Source organism: Pseudorca crassidens, chromosome 6, assembly GCF_039906515.1.
Source record: "Pseudorca crassidens isolate mPseCra1 chromosome 6, mPseCra1.hap1, whole genome shotgun sequence".
Lineage (NCBI taxonomy): Eukaryota > Metazoa > Chordata > Mammalia > Artiodactyla > Delphinidae > Pseudorca > Pseudorca crassidens.
This window is the reverse complement of record NC_090301.1, coordinates 94,415,646-94,435,122: the sequence shown is the minus strand read 5'-3', so window position 1 is coordinate 94,435,122 and position 19,477 is coordinate 94,415,646. Positions and strand designations below refer to the sequence as shown.

Sequence of the window (19,477 nt, the reverse complement as noted above, 5' to 3'; positions counted from 1 at the left end):
AGGATATCATCAGTGGATGGAGGGCCTCCTGGAGGCCGCTTTCTCCAGACACAAGCCACTTTACTAGCAGGGGTAGCGCAAAGGGGTGGACCCTTCTAAAGGGTCTTTGGGAATCAAGACCAGGAGTAAAACAAGGGAAGAGAAAGGTGATTTTTCCAAAGCATATGAACCCTCAAGTATAAATCAAAACCACAAAGATAGGGCTTCCCTGGTGGCGCAGTGGTTGAGAGTCCGCCTGCCAATGCAGGGGACACGGGTTCGTGCCCCGGTCCGGGAAGATCCCACATGCCGCGGAGCGGCTGGGCCCGTGAGCCATGGCCGCTGAGCCTGCGCGTCCGGAGCCTGTGCTCCGCAACGGGAGAGGCCACAACAGTGAGAGGCCCGTGTACCGCAAAAAAAAAAAGATACTACTCACACTCACTAGGATGGCTAGAATCAAACAGGTAATAACAAGTGCTGGCAAGAACGTGGAGGAATTAGAACCCTCGTAAGTTGCTGGCAGGAATGTAAAATGGTGCAGCAACTTTGGAAAACAGTTTGACAATTCCTCAAATATCAGACATAGAGTTACCATACAACACGGCAATTCCACTCCTAGGTATGAATCCCCCCAGATGAAACCATATTTCCACACAAACACTTGCGCAGAAATGTTCACAGCAGCATTATTCACAATAGCCAAACAGGAAAACAACCCATATGTCCATCAGCTGATGAAGAGATAAATTAAATGTGGCACATCCATACAATGGAATATTACACAGCAATAAAGGAAAGGAAACACTGATATCTGCTAGGAAGTGGAGAAATGCTGAAAACATTAAACTAAGTGACAGACAAGGAAAAGAAGAAAACATGCCGAGTAAAGGACCACACAGTGTATGATTGCACTTACACGAGAGGTCCTGGATAGGCAAAACTACAGGACAGACAGGAGATTCGTGGTTGCCAAGGACTAGGAAGAGGGAAAACGGATTGGGAGGGTTTGGAACAGTGAAAGTTAAAGAGAGTGAGCCTTCTTTTTGTGGTGATAAAATCGTCCTAAAATTGACTGTGGCGATAGATGCACAACTGTGAACATACTAAGAGCCACTGATGTGTATGTACACTTTCAGTGCATAAACAGTATGCTATGTGAATTATAATTTAATCTATTTTTATATTTTTATGGAAGTATAGTTGCTATACAGTATTATATAGTTATAGGTATATAATATAGTGATGCACAATTTTTAAAGGTTATGCTTCGTTTATAGTTATAAAATATTGGCTATAATCAAAATGTTGTATAACATATCCCTGTAGCTTATATTTCTTATTCTATTTTTATAATTTATTACCATATAGTTGATTTACAATGCTGTATTAATTTCTGCTGTATAGCAAAGTGCTTCAGTTACACAAATATATATACTTTTTCATATTCTTTTCCATTATGCTTTATTATAGGATATTGAATATAGTTCCCTGTGCTATACAGTAGGACCTTGTTGTTTACCTTGTAGCTTATTTTATACCTAAGAGTTTGTACCTCTTACCCCCCACTCCTATATTGCCCCCCTTCTCTCTCCCCACTGGTAACCACTAGTTTGTTCTCTAGATCTGTGAGTCTGCTTCAGTAAAGCTATTTTAAAAAACACATACCTATCTCTATTTCGTCTGGAAAGCCTACCGTTAAAAAAAAAAACCATTTGGGACTTCCCTGGTGGTCCAGTGGGCAAGAGTCTTGTGTTCCCAATGAAGGGGGCCCGGGTTCCATCCCTGGTCGGGGAACTAGATCCCACATGCGTGCCACAACTAAGAGTCCACATGCCGCAACCAGGACCCAGCGCAGCCAAAATAAATGAGTGAATAAATAAATAAATATTTTTTAAAATAATAAAAATAACCCCCACTTATCCAACACCTACTATATGTAACAAGCAACACTGTGACAAGAAACTGACCTATATTATCTCATTTGTTTTTCATAACAATTTTATGAGGTAGATAGAAATTATTCCCCAGAAAACCAAGAAACAAAAAACCAACTCAAGTATCCCTCTAGGTGCCTTCTATTTAGTCATATGAATAAGCTGAATCAGCCAGAGATGCCTGTAAAACCCATGCTGACTAAGAGCTCAAAGGGTGCCTCTATTTAGAGCAAGGCAGGAGACCGGGGAGAAAAGTCACCAGTTCTAATCAAGGCAATTTCATGACCACCCATAGGAAGGCTACAGGCACTGTGGTGGGTCACTTCATCAAGGAAGTAAGCGTATGTAAAAGTACCGGGTGGCGTTGATGGTAGCACAGTAGCACCCACAGGCAGGCAGTAAAAACAGAGAGGAGAGCTTTAGTCTTTGTTCCGACACTGGCTTGCCCTTTCTATTCCCCCAATGGGAAAAAAGGATGCTTGAGAGGATTACAAAAATAACACATGTACCTTGTAAAATATTTTTCCAAAAATCAGAAAGTATAAACAAGAAAGTCACCACCAGCTATAACTAGCAGCAACATTTTGGCATTAATTAGTCATTAGTGGCAAGTACTATGCAAAACTGTATTTAAAATGTTCGATAGGAGACTGAAGGGAAAGGAAATATGCCCTGAATATTCTGACTGTGAACCTTCAAAGACAACTATGGAGGAACCAAGCCCACAGAGATCTCCTCTGAAAATAGGACCCCTCAGAGAAGGGAAAGTATCTGCCAATGTCTCCCACTGACAAAGGTGGTCACAAAGAGAAGGGCCTCGGACTTCCCTGGTGGCGCAGTGGTTAAGAATCCACCTCCAATGCAGGAGACATGGGTTCGATCCCTGGGCCGGGAGGATCCCACATGCCGTGGAGGAACTAAGCCCGTGCGTCACAACTACTGAGCCTGTGCTCTAGAGCCCGCGAGCCACAACTACTGAGCCCACGTGCCACAACTACTGAAGCCTGTGCGCCTAGAGCCCGCGCTCCGCCAACAACAGAAGGCACCGCAATGAGAAGCCTGCGCACCACAACGAAGAGGAGGCCCTGCTCGCTGAAACTAGAGAAAGCCTGCGTGCAGCAACAGAGAGCCGGTGCAGCCCAAAATAAATAAATTAATTTTTCTTTTTCTCAAAGAGAGAAGGGCCTCGTTCTCAACTGCCTCAAATCTCCCCACTTTGGACTTCCCTGGTGGCGTAGTGGTTAAGAATACGCCTGCCAATGCAGGGGACACGGGTTCGAGCCCTGGTCCGGGAAGATCCCACATGCCGTGGAGCAACTAAGCCTGTGCACCACATCTACTGAGCCCTCGTGCCACCAACTACTGAAGTCCACATGCCTAGAGTCCATGCTCTGCAACGAAGAGAAACCACCACAATGAGAAGCCCCCACTCGCTGCAACTAGAGACAGCCCGCGCGCAGCAACGAAGACCCAACGCAGCGAAAAAATAACTAAATGAATTTATATATGAAAAAAAAATCTCCCCACTTCAAAGAGGGCTTCAGAACTAAGTCCGCTCACCTCAAAGCACAGGCAGTGGTTTAGACTACCACAGCCCAGAGTGGCAGATGGAAGGATGACGGTCAATAGGATATCCAAACCCAAATCCCAAAGGGTGACCATCTTCAGGGTGAAACTGACCGGCCAGTGTTCTTGGAGAGAGAATGCTCTCCACTCAGCAAATGCCCCATCCTGCAGCAGGTGTCAGAGGAGAGGCCACAGCCGTGGACAAACTCGGGCTCCAGTTCCTTGACGGCAAAGCCCTCAGCCCAGGATCCAGCAGGCCCTAGCCAGCTGCCAGCTTGGTCTGAAAACAGGAACCAAAGTTGCAAAGAGCATGGAAGAAGTCCAGGCTGCAGCTAAGACAAATGATCCTCATTCGCAAGACCTTCGAGACATCGCAGGGCTGCAGTGCTCGTCTCAGCAGCCATTGCCAGGCGAACCGGGACGTGACCACCAGCTCCTGGGAAGACCAACCCTGCCTCTAGACTGCCCTGAGGTGGCCCAGGCAGTTTACCCTTGCCTGGCCAGCTGCCAACCATCTCCCCACTGTACGCAGAACCAAAGCCCAGGACTGCACTTCAAGTTGAATACTGTATAGTTCTTAATTCCACTTTCCCTCTCCCTCCAATCAATTTTGGGTTGCAGCTAATTGCTAGGAAGGGGCATTTCCAGGGGTGGGAAGGACAAAAAAGTGGTAAAACCAAGACACACAAATGGTCCTTTGGAGAGGCAGTGTTACATAATGGTTACAAGCAAATTTCCAGGCAAGTAAGACCTAGGTTCACACTCCAGTTGTATCCATTTACCAGCCATGAGCCTTCAGCAGCAATATTTACCTTCTCTACCAAGCGTTAAATAATATCGCTATCTAACGCACAGCCCCGCATACCAGGTACAGAGCAGGTGCTCAGTAAATACTTATCATCTTAATAAAGGCTATGAAAATTTACGTAAGATGAAGGGGTTCCATAGTTCAATCGTTCATTCTGCAACTCGATAACCGGCAGCTACTAAATGCCAGGCATTACTCTAGGGGTTGAAAAGAATATGACAGTCAAGGAATACCCATGCTTTTCTGAGCATGAAATCTTGTGAGGGCGATGGGCAATAAACAAATATACCAATACATCAATTAAATACAGGTAATCAGATCTACGAAAGAAAAAAATATGGCACTGCAAAAGAAAGAATTATGGGGGGATGGGGTTGGGCAGAGCAGGAAGGAAGTTGTACTTCCTTAGTCACGGAAGTTCTACCAGCTAGAGTCTGGGCAACGTCCCAAAATGGAAATAAAAGACTTCTCATCCCATTTGAAATTCTGGCAACCCATTTCCCCAAAGAAATACAAATGCCAAAAACACATATGTGAAAATGCTCAGCTAGACTGGTAACTAACGTTTCTTTAAATGTGTGTTAACATAGAGAATTCAATTTTCCACCTGGACAAAGGGCTGTGATCAAAATGAATGATAACACTTAGTGTGGGCAAAAGTGAGTAAACATACATCCTCAACCCTGCCAGTGGGAATGTCAATCAGTATGACCTTTTTTGGAGCACAGTTTGACACCGGGCATCAGTTATAAGTTAGCATATTATTTCACCCAGACTTCTAGTAATTTATCCTAAAGAAATAAGAGGACAAGCATTAAAATATAAATGTGTCACGTAGTTATTTCAGGTTGTTTCTAACTTCAGGACACTGAAAACAACCCATGTCTTCAGTAGAAAACTGCTTAAACAAAATATGTTAAATCCATACATAGCACACTGCATAGCTGTCAAAAAATAACATATCTGTCCTAAGATGGGAAGATATTCAAACCGTGCTGGTAGCAGAGAAAACCCAGTTTTCAAAAGAGTATATATAGATCATCTCTATTTATGTGGAAAAAAAGGACGTATACGGAACCATGCACATATGTGCATGTACACACACACACACACACACACACACAAGCTATAAATCAAAATGTTAGCTCGGGGAGGTCCTATAACAAGTGAGTTTTACTGTATTCTTTGGGGCACTAGGAATTACCCCAACCTTTTCCAACCTTTGTCTTGATCCAAAATGGGGGATGGAGGAGGGGCATGGGATGAAATCAGGAAATCAAGGAGTAATCTTTTATCACCTCACTACACTACTACCCCATGTCTCAAGGTCAAAAGCAACTTTCTACATATGCCAAAGCATGTATTTCAGTTTTTCCAATTTTTCTTTGCAGAGTCTTTTATTCCACACTCTTGAAAGCAAAATAGAACAGTAGAGCAGACAATGAGAAACTATCCCAGTACTAATAAAAAACTCTAGGGATGGAAAAGTAGTGGCCTGACATTTTTTGAGCGTATATTGATGTTCCATTCACTATCGTGTTCAATCTTCACCTCAACGCCCTTTGGTAGCTACAATGGCCCTCCCACTTTCACACATGAGAAAACTGAAGTTTCAAAAGATTAATAAACCTCTGAAGGTCACGGAGCCAGTGAGTGCAGGTCTGACAGAGAATTCTTCTCCAGGACAGTATTAGTTTCCTGTGCTGCTATAACAAAGCACCACAAATTGGGGGTCTTAAAACAACAGCAATTTATTGTCTCACAGTTTTGGGGTCTCAAAGTCTGAAATCGAGGTGTTGGCAGGCTCACACTCCCTCTGAAACCTATAGGCAGAAGCCTTCCTTGTCTCACCTAGCTGCTGGGATTGACCAACAATCCTTGCATTCTTTGGCTTGTACATACATCACTCTGAACTCTGCCCCCATTGTCACATGGTCATTTTCTCCTTGAGTGCCTCTGTCTCTGTGTGTCTCCTCTTCTTACAAAGACCCCAGTCGTGCTGGATTAGGACTTCATCTAACTTGGTGACACCTGCAAGGATCCTATTTCCCAATAAGGTATCATTCTGCGGCACAGGGGGTTAGAATTTCAACATCTTTTGGTGAGACACAATTCAACTGGTAACAGGGACCAAGCCTACCCTCCTTCCTCGAATACATCCTGCCCACCGCATCACAACCCATTAATATCATGTCTGTGTCTGGCGGGTTTCATATGTTCGTTTCCTGACAGTGGAAGGCAACTCCCTCCTGCCTTCAGGCAAGACTAAATCTAAACTATTCCAGGCAGATGAGCTCAGGATAGCAGCTCATGTCCTGCTATCAAGGCTCCACCTTCTGCATTAGCTTTCAACGGGCATGGAGGTCATCTCGGAAGTTATTTATTCTTCTAGTTCAAGGTCTGCTCTTGAGCTAAAAACACACTTTACGCACTTCAAGAGCTTTGTAAAGTTAAGAGCACTAGACAAACGTGGAGGAAATGCAATTCACCTTCCCAGAGCCCTCAGTTTAAGGGTAGAAGGAATGCTCCCTGACAAGGGGGGCAGGGGGGCGGAGGGACGTGGCACTATTTTTTTTTTTTTTTTTTTTGCAGTACGCGGGCCTCTGTGGCCTCTCCCGTTGCGGAGCACAGGCTCCCAACGCGCAGGCCCAGCAGCCATGGCTCACGGGCCCAGCTGGCCGGCGGCATGTGGGATCCTCCCGGACCAGGGCACAAACCCGCGTCCCCCACATCGGCAGGCGGACTCCCAACCACTGCGCCACCAGGGAAGCTCCGTGGTACTATTTTAATACGTTCTTGGTGTAACTCTTTGCCTTTGGGGTCCACTTAGACCAGACGCCAAAAGCAAATCACCAACCCATCCTCTACTTGACTGCAGCAGTTTTCTTTTTCCATTTCTGGCTTGGTTTCAAAACCAGCAAGGGGGCTACCGAAACCAGGAATCAAAAGACTATCAGAAGGAGAAAAACAAATATCGTATATTAACTCATGTATGTGGAACCTAGAAAAATGGTACAGATGAACCTGTTTGTAGGGCAGAAACAGAGACACAGAACACAGATGTAGAGAACAAACGTATGGACACCAAGGGGGGAAAGTGGCGGGGGGGTGGGGGGGTGGGGGGATGAATTGGGAGATTAGGATTGACATGTACACACTGATGTGTATAAAATGGATGACTAATAAGAACCTGCTGTTTACAAAAATATATAAAATAAAGTTCAAAAAACAACAAAAAAGACTATCAAGATATCCTGTCAACTGGTAGTTTTCAGGCCAAGCAAATTGGAAAAGGAAACAGGAGAAATACCCTGCCTGGGTGAGAACCAGCACGCTCCACCTTTTTCACATGAGAAGACACACAAAGGATTTCCATCTCTCTAAGAATATTCCTCTGTACCTCTCACATTCGCCTTCCGATATGCTGCGGAGCATAATGCCATTTGGAGGTACATCTGGCACAAGAGAACAACCTCCCAAGCTGCGTCTTTGCCTCAATGTGGCAGAATTAGAAGCCTGTAAAGGTGCACAGCCTCCCATCTGCTTCCGCCTCTCCATCTCAGGGAGCTGAAGGACGGACGGCCCAAACAGACAGCTGGCACTGGGGAGCCTTCGGGGGGCCCTCCCACCTGTGCCGCAATCATATGCAAAACGTCACAGGCCCCCAGTGAGCACCCAGCTGTACCTTCCAAGGCAAGCATCCTGATGGCCCTCCGCAGCTGACGGCAGCAGGAGGCTGTGGTACTTCCTGTGGCCTTACATGGTACCCAGGGCTGAGAACAGCTAAGACAGGCATGAAATTCTCTGTGTCTTTCGACCTTGCCAAATTCCTCTTACACTAATTTCTCCCACACCCTCTGCCTCCATCATCTCCTTCCCCCCTCAATATCTTTCTCTCATTTCCAAGTCCCTGGATTGTGATTTATTAACAACTCTGTCTGTTTTTAAAAAAGAGTAAAAATGATCAAAGCAGCTCAAGAGGCTTTGTCCAATACAGTAGCGACTAGCCACATGTGTGACTATATAAATTTAAATTAATTAAAATTAAATAAAGTTAAAAATCCAGATCCTTGGTCATCCTAGCCACATGTCGAGGGCTCAAGGGTCACGTGTGGCTAATAGCTACCGTATTGGACAGTAGAGAGAACGTGTCCATTACCACAGAGAGTTCAATGCACAGCTCTGGTCTAAAGGATATAAAGTGTCTCCCCTCTTTCTCTGTCCCCAGTCCCCCTCCCAGAGGCGACCCTGCTGCTGGTCTCCTTTGTATGCTTGCGGAGACTTCTTTTCATATGTCCAAACAGTGTGTGGTTTTAACAAAAGAGGTTTGCATCCACAAAGAGAAAAGACTAAATACGATTCGGCTCCAGGCTTTCCTCACTGAATGAACCTCGGAGATCCCAATATAAGTGTACAAAGCATGCTTCATTCTTTTGCGTGGCCTCACAGCAATCCACTATCGCCAAGACAACCGTCACCACCGCACCCTTATAACCACACTCCTTCGTGTCTCCCTGCTCCCTTGCCCCCAAACGCCTGGGCTCACACCTGGCCCTGACTTTTTTCCTCACCCTACCTCAGCCACCCACTCCCACCCTAAATCCACACCAATAAATGAACCACCTGTGAAACCCTGGTTCTTAGCATCCCACCGTCAAGTTAGTGCCCCACACCAACAACTGCCAAGCAAAGCAGGATTTCTCATCCAACGGTGACTGTCCACTAACCTTGCTGTGGTCCTCCCAGCCCTCACCCAGCTGGATATCCTAGTGTATTCTTAGAATCCTTCCCTTACAAACAAATGACTCCCTTGCCCCTCCTTCTAAAACAGTCACCTGTTGAAAACCGTTACCGCATGTAAGCCCAATGGTCCACCTTCCCCACGTACATATTTCCTACCACAGGAAGATGATGTAAATTTGGAGCTTTTCAAAATAGATAACTAGCTGGTGGAATCACAAAATGAAGCAACTGCTATGGAGAAAAGTATGGAGATTCCTCGAAACATTAAATCTCGTCCCGGGACTTCCCTGGCCGTCCAGTGATTAAGGTTCCACGCTTCCACTGCAGGGGAGGTGGCTTCAATCCCTGCTCAGGGAACTAGATCAGGAAGGAAGGAAGGAAGAAAGGAAGGAAGGAAGGAAGGGAGGGAGGGAGGGAGGGAGGGAGGAAGGAAGAAATAGTCCTACCACATGACCCACCAATCCCACTGCTGGGTGTATTTCCAAAAGAACTGAAAGCAGGGTCATGAAGATAGACGTGTGTACATCCATATTCAAAGCACCATTATTCACAATGGCTGACATGAAAACAACTCAAATGCCTATCAATAGATGAATGGAATCACAGAACGTGGTCTATACATATAACGGAATATTACTCAGTCTTAAAAAGGAAGGAAATTTTCACACATGCGACAACATGGATGAACCTTGAAGACACTACGCTAAGTGAAACAAGCCAGGCAAAAAAGGGCACATACCGTATGATTCCATTTATATGAGGGACCTAGGGCCGTCCAATTCATAGAGACAGAAGGTAGAGTTGCTACCAAGGGCTAGAGGAGGGGTAATAGGGAGTTGTTTAATGAGTATAGAGTCTCAATCTGCAAGATGAAAAATTCCTGGAGATCTGTTCCAGTAACAGCAGAAGGTGATCGATCCCATACAGCTTTTGTCCTTGGACAACAAAACTATAAATAGTGGTATTAATAATTACCAGAAGACAGTTCAGGCCAAGTTTTGACCATTCTTTACAGTACTTTGTTTATCTGCTTAAAGAATCAGCCATAAGGACTTCCCTGGTGGCGCAGTGGTTGAGAGTCCGCCAGCCGATGCAGGGGACACGGGTTCGTGCTCCGGTCTGGGAAGGTCCCACATGCCGCGGAGCGGCTGGGCCCCTGAGCCATGGCCGCTGAGCCTGCGCGTCCAGAGCCTGTGCTCCACAACGGGAGAGGCCACAACAGTGGGAGGCCCGCGTACCGCGAAAAAAAAAAAAAGAAAAAAAGAATCAGCCATGATGCTATGAAAGAAATAGGCTTTTTGTGACCTTTTGCTGTTGTCTTTTAATTTACAAACAGTTTGGGTTAATCTAAATGACTACATGACTTTGGAATTTTGCATGAGGTATTGTCATCTATTTCTGGAAATGTATTTATTGTTTAGTTGTGACAAATGAGGAAGCTTAGGTTTATAATTGTTCAATTCTTATTGCCATCCTCTAGTCAAATATGTCTTTACATTGTTTAAAAATACCGAAGTGTTCCACCTTCTGTCTCTGTGAATTTGACGACCCACAGCAACGTGAATACACTTAACACTACTGAACTATAAACTTAAAATATTTAAGACGGTAAATGGGATGTTTTTGGGCACAATAAAAAAGTGTGAAACAAAGCAAAGCTTATTAGAGCTCTGCTCTGTGATGGTGGTGAAGGCATGCATGCTCTCTTCCTCTGAGCATCAAACACCCGTCACACCCACTGTCATCAAGCAGCAAGGCTGAGGAGGGAAAATTAGAAGAGTTAACTAAGAACTAGTTGGGTATTTCCCCATTCTCTCAAATCTTGTTCTCCAGCAACTAACTGAAAACCAGAGGCTCTTCTGGCTATGCCCCTCATCATTCATTCACGCTCATTCATATGCAAACATCAGTTTCTCAGCTGGCGGTGATTTCACGAATTTTTAATTTACATGAGATGAGCCAGAGATGAAAACTTTAAACTAAGCCAGCGATACAGGGGATTGAGTGTTATTTTAATCCCTAGATTAAGAATCTCCAAATGAATCCATGGGTATCATCACGTTGAACAACCATCTGGGAATTATCAAAGCAAATCTGTGAGTTTCTGCCTTATGGGTATTAATAAAGATACACATTTTTTAAGGGTACTTGTTTGGGGATCATTAAAAACAGTGAAACCAATGACATTTCTTGTCATCAACCTTAATGTTGGAAAAACTCCAGGCCACCTGGCAAATGCTCACAGAGATCCCAACACTATAGAAAAGCCACGATAATTTGTGGCTTTGTGACTAATATGTAAGAGATTCATTTTAGCATAAAGGAAATCAGATTAAAAAAGCAAATTAGAAGAGAGAAATTGAGAAACACTGAATTCAATTCCTCCTAGAATTGCAAACCAAATTCTGGGTTATTAACTCCAAAATAAGAGAAGGCAGAGGGAAGAGCTTTCTCTTCTGAGGGCAAGGCCCAACAGAAATATAATATTAGCCCCATATGTCATTTTAAATTTCTAAAAGCCATATTAAAAATGTAAACACAAGCAAGTAAAATTAATTGTAAGTTTATTTAACCTAATACATCCAAAATATTCTTAAACATGTAATCGATATTGTTTTTAAATTATTAATAAAACGTTTATACTCATTTTTCTTACTATGTATTTGGAACCTGGTGTGTATTTTACAGTTACAACACCTCTCAGGACCAGCCTCTAGTGGCTGCCATATTGGATGGCGCAACCATAAATCCAAAGAATATGTGTTCTTCTGAGAGCACAGGGACCAACGCTTGAAAGTCGAGTATGTGTCTGTACTGCACTCTCCAGATTGTTCTCACTGTATTCCTCAAATACCAGCCAGCAACAGCCTGGGTAGATGCATTCACTGCTCCTTCAGCTAGACCAGTGTTGATTCAACTTCTATCATTATAATACCGTCATTTGAAATTTTACAAAATCAGTTTACTACTATTGTTTCTTAATTTTTTCAACCAATAAGCTGACTCACTTTTTCAAAAATTAACCTTATCCTAAAGAATATCATCTGTGATATCACAGATTTGATGCTTTAATTATATTTGTTACAAGAGCTAATGCACATTAAAATACACAGTTAACACTTAAAAGAAGCTTTTGTGCTCTATCTAAAGCCAACAACTAAACTAAAAGTTGCTCTCATTCTCGAATCAGTTTTGGCATCATCTTTCAAGCCTTCCATCTGGCACATGCAACCTCAGATATATTACTATCTGAGTCCCCTGACACTCAACGTTCGTATGTCTGATTGTGACACAGCATCTCCCATCAAGAATACCTTCTGTCTGGGCACCGCAACAAAGCACGGGGCATTTACTCATTTGTATTCAACTGTCCAAACGCTGCTGAGGTGGAGTAAAGCTGCTGCTCTAATAACCAGCGATGGCTCAGTCCCAGGGGAGCCCCCTGTATAATTAATAACAATGACAGCTAAGGCTTACTGAACTACATGCCAAACACTGCTCTAAGTTAATATATATAACCTAATATTATATTACATCGTATATGTGATGATTACCTCACTCACATAATCGTCACAATAATCCTATGAGGAGGTACTGTTATTTCCCCTTTTTTCCAGGTAAGGAAACAAGGCATAGACCAGTTTAGGATAGCTTCCCATGGTCACAGAGCTGACAAGTTGTGCAGCTGAGATTCAAAGCCAACAGATCTGACTTTGGAACCTGGGGATTACCAAGAGAAGAAAAAAATGGAAATCGGAAAGACATACGTTTTAAGGTCACAAACACAAGTACCTCAAACACACAATCATCACCCACAAGATGTAGAGACTGGGGCAAGCAATATCCTCTAATACAGAGAGGGAGAGAAGACAAGTAGAATAATTTAGAATGCCTTCAAGATGTCTTCTGTAAATTACAGCGGAGAACTCATCTTACTTACAAAGAAAGGAAAAAAAAAAAGCATAAAAATTCAAGGGAGCAAAGATTCCAGTAACACAAATTGAGAGAGGATGGAAGGATGGGTGGATTGGTAGATGGATTTGAAACAGGAGGGAAGGGGACAGGCACAACCTTTAAAAGAATGACACAGGGCTTCCCTGGTGGCGCAGTGGTTGAGAGTCCGCCTGCCAATGCAGGGGACACGGGTTTGTGCCCCGGTCTGGGAAGATCCCACATGCCGCGGAAAGGCTGGGCCCGTGAGCCATGGCCGCTGGGTCTGCGCGTCCGGAGCCTGTGCTCCGCAACGGGAGAGGCCTCAGCAGTGAGAGGCCCGCGTACCGCAAAAAAAAAAAAAAAAATGACACAGACGTTGAGTATATGACAAAAACTGTGAGCCTTATTATACACTCACTGTATACATCAGCACGCTAAGAGACACACCCACCAGAGCCATGATGGTTCTGAGGCTCACCATAAAAGGTCAAAAAGTGGGCGGTGGCCAAATTAGTGGAAATCCCTGCCCCTTCTCCAAGATAGTTGGAGTAATCCTCTCACTCTTTAGTCTATGAAATTGCCCAGCCCATAGAAACTAGCCACCCCATAAGTCAGGGACCACATTCTGTCTGTGGAATGTGTATCTCTCTAAATACATACCCATCACTTTGTCTCTCACTGAATTCTTTCTGTGCCGAGACATAAAGAACTTGAGCTTCATTCAGTAAGTCCTGAGACCAGGTGTGTGATTTCAATGAAAAGACAGTGGGTTCAAGTCCCAGACTGGGGTTTGACGGGGTTTGAGTCCTGGCCTGGGGGTCCAAGTCCCAATCTGAGCCGTGCAGTTTCGGATTGATCCACGGATAGATGAATGGATGGACAGGCAAATGAGCATACAAATATTCACTCCAGACTCAAGTGCATAGAACAGGGAGAATTATAAAGGGACATCCCATCCCTCTGACCATCGCAGAAGGGGCCTATCATATAGCTGATATCATACTAGCCAGTCTCAAAGGCAATTTGGGGAACTTATTATTCTCATCACCGGGACCAAAGCTACAGGGGGAGCTGTGCTGACAGACTAATTACGTGCCCCTCATTTGCGAGGGTTCTGCAGTCTGGAAGAAGACAAAAATCCACTTACATGTATTCCCTATGGGCAGAGTGTACAGCGGCCGCGTTGCTGTAACGCCACAGGACGATCGCAGAAGACAGGACGTCAAGGATGGCATCAAACTAGGAGAAGGAGACACGGTATTAGTGGTTTCCCAGAGTTAATAGGGCACAACTGCGAAGACACGAGGTAAGCGTTCTGTGACTCAGAACATCTGAGCCAGTGACCTCAGAGCAAACAGGCTTCACATCGTTACAATGCTGGTCATTCATCATCCTCAAGGTGAATCCTGGGAATTCTGAGCCAGGGCACCCAACACGCCTGCCTGGTGCCAGGGTCACGGCTCTCCCTGGTCCCTTGCTGCTGGGGCCTGAGAAACCACACTCTGGTGTGCAGGGCTCTGCTCCCGGGGCCTCTGGCTCCCAGCCCTCTGGAGATGTGGGCAGGGTGATGACGCTGTTCTGACACATGTGAAATTGATTTCCCCAGGGCAGGCAAGATAATTTCAGCATTTTCCTGCCCGTCCCAAGTAGAAGATTCAGGCCAAGGACTCTGTGTTTCTGGCTCTCAGTGGGACTGTTCTATTGATACCCGGGGTCCAGGGGTCCAGAAGGTGGGGTCACCCAGGGGCTCCGGGAAGTCTGCCAACACCGTGAAATTGGATGCAAAATTCAATGCTTTTGTTCAAATGAACGAGTGAATGCATAAGAGAGAGAAATGTAAGAGAGGAGGGGAGAGAGACAGGAGTATGAGAGAGGTGGGCAGGGGGGTGGTGTGGAGTGTGTGAGTGCGTGTATGCGGCACTTTGGCATTTTTCTGGAGAGACAGTCCACACCTTTCAAAAGATCCTGAAAAGAATCTGCAAGCCTCAAAACACTGAGGGTGTGTGTTCCTGTTCCCAGCCCGACTTCTCCCCACAACAAAGGGAAGAAGTAGGTTTGGGAACAGGAACACACACCCTCAGGTACAGGAAGCCCTGAAGCTATGCAGGAGGGCTGTTTCAAGGAGCTTTCTCTGCATGAGTCACCACTCGGCACTTTTCATCTGGAAAATTACAAGCACTAGCATTCTCTTAAAGGGATGTGGGAAGACTTCACTCAAGTTTTCAGCAACTGAGACCCATTTTCTCTAACCAACACCCATCAGGAAGCAGGCAGGGAAGCCTGGTTATTCCAAGTCTGGCTACGGACTGACGTCCTAGTGCCAGCAGCCCCGATCTTAACTCCCAACACCTCTGCCCACACCAGCAAATGGTTCACTCCAATGTGTGCCCAGTTTCAAACCTAAAACCTTGGGGGGTTGGCGGGAAGGGCTAAAACCCTATAAGCATCCTTCTCAACCAGATGCAGAAAACATGGTGGCCCTGATCTCTTGTTGAGAATTATACAGTGTCACTGCAGTGTACTTCTATTAAATTATAATTGTTTGTAGAAGCCACTTCCATAAAAGGTGATTGTCATGCTCTCTCTCATTTGCTAACCACCCTCTTAATTAAGAGCCCAGCAAGAGATTTGCAGGCTCAGGAGAAACGTGCAAAACTTCATAAAAGTACATTTCAGGTTACTTACTGCAAACCCAAAAGCAGAGGCGCTGTACCTCATAACGGAGACAGCTAAAAAGAAAGAAAATATTATTCAGAATATTTTAAGACCTCATAGATATTTTCTCTCATTTGTGAGACTATTCATATATTTGATATGGCCTTTTACACATCAATGGAAAAGTTCTAAGAGAAGGAAATTAAAAATTAACTGTACTTGTCAAATCCGAGAATTTAAAAAATTCAAGAGCGATGTGAAAAGCGTCCAGACTTCACCTGCAACACCCTCTCTTCCCAGTGTGCCCTGAAGCAGCAAAGGGCCAGCTTCAGAACGAAAATGCTCAAGCAGTTGTCAGTCAAATGACAGCTGAGGCTCTGAGAATTTAACAACTGGGAATAGAGAGCTGGGAACCATATTAAACTTTGAAAGTGAAACTGTAACCATCCAAACTGTTCCCATAATAAGGTAATTAGTGGTGGTAACTACATGCACACACCATTGCTGGCATGGTTGGAATAAAATCTCTTGCCCACCAGAGCTTAATATCCAGTGTGGACCTCATGAAAGCTGTCTAGAAAAAGAATGAACAAATTACCTTAAACAAGAGATGTCTACAAAAGTAGGTGTTACAGTTATAATTAAAACACATTTCATGCATATTCAAAAATCAGTCGACCTTTTGGGGGGCAAGTTGATTGGGTAGCACTTTTGTCTAATTCTGTGATCTGTTCTGCGCCAAAGCAATGTCCAGCTTCAAAGACAGTTCTCAATTTGACTTAATAAGGCAGGTCTCCACGCAAAAGCCCTATGAAACAAGCATATGTCCACTCACTAATAAAGAATGAAACCCAACCCAGTGGGTCAGCAAGGCTTTGAAATGGATCGTTCTGGGCACAGATGTTACAAGCACTCCCGCAACGAGTAAGGAAGGCATGGATGCAGGGCATGGAGGTCAATACCCCTCTGGACTCCCACTCAACGCAGCACATGTCCCTTCTCTGGGAGCTGCTCTCTGTCTTATCCATATGGACCCTGGGTGGCCATATTGTGCTTTGGACCCCTGCCCACAGCCATGAGGGGGGTCATCTGACCCAGTGTGACGCAAGCATATTTCATTTTCTATGATTTAAGAATTCCTCTGTGTAGCAGAAATAGAAAGAATTTTATTGTTCTAAACGATGTAGCTGATAAATACACTAGAACTTATTTCTCCCAGTTCTGACCCAGTTCCTGATAGAACTAAGCTAGTATGTCAATGCACCTATCTTCTTTGCCTGGTAACAACAGTTTGATGGATTTTTTTTTTTTTTTTTTTTTTTGGCGGTACGCAGGCCTCTCTCCCGTTGCGGAGCACAGGCTCCGGACGCGCAGGCTCAGCGGCCATGCCTCACGGGCCCAGCCGCTCCGCGGCATGTGGGATCTTCCCGGACCGGGGCACGAACCCGTGTCCCCCTGCATCGGCAGGCGGACTCTCAACCACTGCGCCACCCGGGAAGCCCCCTGATGGATTTTTGAATGTTATAAGCAACCAACTACTGGCTTGATTTTTATAGATAATTGCAACACACGACTGGCAAGTGTTCTAATGAAGTTTCAAACTTAAAAAAAAAAAAAAAACTGAGACAGAGAGAGAGCCTAGCCGGTCAATTTATGCTGTTGGAATTGAAACACCAGAGCTAGGGTTGGCCACACGGTTTGCTACACAGAGAGACAAGCTCCTACAGGGGTAAGCACAGCACTGGGGCAAGAGAGAACCGCTAGCTTCTCGAAGTTTCCCAGCCTTTCCAGAGACTCAGCCACATTCGGGTCCTCGGGCTATGTGAGGTGAGTGCAACTCATTACATTGCTGGCCTTCTGTGTTTGTGACGTGAGCTGCTCCTGTCACCCCTGCTGTCACTCTTACTGGCACAGGGAGAAGGGCAAAGCCAGCCGTGTGCAGTGACCGACTGCAGCTTTCAAGGACAACATGGGTGTGACGGTGCAAAGAGGCACTGGACCTTCCCAAAGAACTCAACTCCCGGCCAGGTTGGCATGTGCAAAAAAAAAAAAAGGCAGCAGACCCCTTGCCAGGTCTGAAGTGCCCTGTAAGACACTGATCCTGGCTTGCAGTAAGCACTCAGTAACTGTGGATGAAGCTTAATAAAATTTCATAGAAATGAATCGAAATGAGTATCTGGCTTGTTTCCTTTACAATCTGTTTTTAGGATATCTTAGTTGTGTGCTTTTTGTGGGTGACTTCTTTACCAGTAATGGAAACCTTATTAACTCTTACTAGCATCTTGCACGGATGCTCAATATATACCTCAGATGAAGAGCTGTCCAGGCGGGAGGCCCCTCTCTGTCTCCACCTGCACTGTCTGGACTGGGCAGCACGGAATGGACAACACAGCTAGAAAAGCCCTCCACTAGCCTTCACAGAAGACCTGCTGCTTTCCAAGCAGTAAACCATTGCTGTAAAATGTTTTAATCAAGTTCTTCGGTAATACCAGGCATTTGTAGAGGGGGCTACAGATTCCAAGTACTCTCAGAACTATACTGGAAAATTCTGCTTGTGCGACTTGAGCCTGCCCAGTGGATGAATAACTGAGAGCACAGGTAGAATCTTCATATTGTTCTATCCCACACACACCAAGGAGAACTGGAGCAGCTGGGCCCCAGGTTCACGTAGAGTCCTGAAGACAAGGGAGGCATTCCCATGTCTCATTTACTTCTAAATTGGCTCCATCGAATTTCCTTGATGCGATGGAAAGGGGGAAAGGCTGGATATTGCATGGGGAATCGAGGGAGCACTGAAGGGCCCTCCACTTGGGCACAGCTCTGGCAGCTTCCCTTTGGGAGCGACTCCCCAGCTCTCGCGAAGACACAACAGCAAACAGTCGTTGGCACCGGACCCAAATGGAAGAGGTCAGCCCAACTTTTAGGAATTTCTTTAGAGTAAATGACTTTATTTTCCTTGGCCCTAACCTGACATGACACATCCTAATTCTGGGATAAGAACGGACTCAGAGGAAAGGGTCGGATTGGTTTAGAAAGCTGCTACTCCCACAGAAAGAGAGCTAACTGTGGGGTTTCCATGAGGGCGTTTCCAACTTCCCTTGTGCTAAGAATGAGTTCCACTTGAAGAGATCCTGGGCCAAGATGACCCACACCAAGGCAGAGATCACAGGGCAGGTGCCCCTGGAGCCCACAAGTACTTGGCTGACGGGAGCTGGGAAGCCAGCAAAGGTCCAACAAAAGTGCAGCGGCGCCTTTAAGGCAGGTGCGAGATTCAACACTGGACAACAGAGAAGAAAGGGCCATGTCGACCTCAGACCGTTATGCTGCAAGCTGGCAAGGTCCACTCCCATTGCAAGGGTGGAGGTCTCCTAGGAAGGCTGCTCTGGGTCAAGGCAGAGGCCCAGCTGAAGATAATGAAATCTCTGTGGCCCTCAGCACGCAAGTGTGAGGCTGTTTAACGCACACCACAGCTGCTCCTGGATGGAGCACCTGAAACCCAGCAGGACCCTGTGGGGCTCCTGGGCACAAAAGGCTTTCTGTGTCCCCCATTTCTTGTTTGCAGGAAACAGGCTTCATTCAGCCTCCATGACCTTCCCTGAGTTCCAAAGGGCAGGTTCAAACAGTTGCTAATCAGGGCAGGGAGGGGAGGCGGAGACAAGGAAGGAGAAGCCAAGAAACAATAGTGCAGCCTCCCACTACGGGGAGTTTGGGGTTGGTAGATTGCAAGCTGTTACATTCAGAATGGATACACAGCAAGGTCCTACTGTCTAGCACAGGGAACTGTATCCAGTCTCCTAGGATAAACCATAACGGAAAAGAATATTAAAAAAAGAATGTCTATATATATGTGTGTGTATAA

The 19,477-nt window shown here is 45.4% G+C and overlaps 1 protein-coding gene across 2 annotated transcripts in view; it reads right to left on the bottom strand.

Moving 5' to 3' along the window:
- TMEM163 (transmembrane protein 163) overlaps positions 1 to 19,477 on the bottom strand; it is a 254,757-nt gene that overhangs the window by 74,048 nt on the left and 161,232 nt on the right. For both annotated transcript variants that reach the window (XM_067742124.1, XM_067742123.1), the window contains exons 3-4: positions 15,649 to 15,692; positions 14,111 to 14,202 (exon numbers count right to left, since the gene is read on the bottom strand). In XM_067742124.1, the coding sequence (XP_067598225.1) occupies positions 14,111 to 14,202; positions 15,649 to 15,692 (136 nt within the window). The remainder of the gene's footprint in view (positions 1 to 14,110; positions 14,203 to 15,648; positions 15,693 to 19,477) is intronic.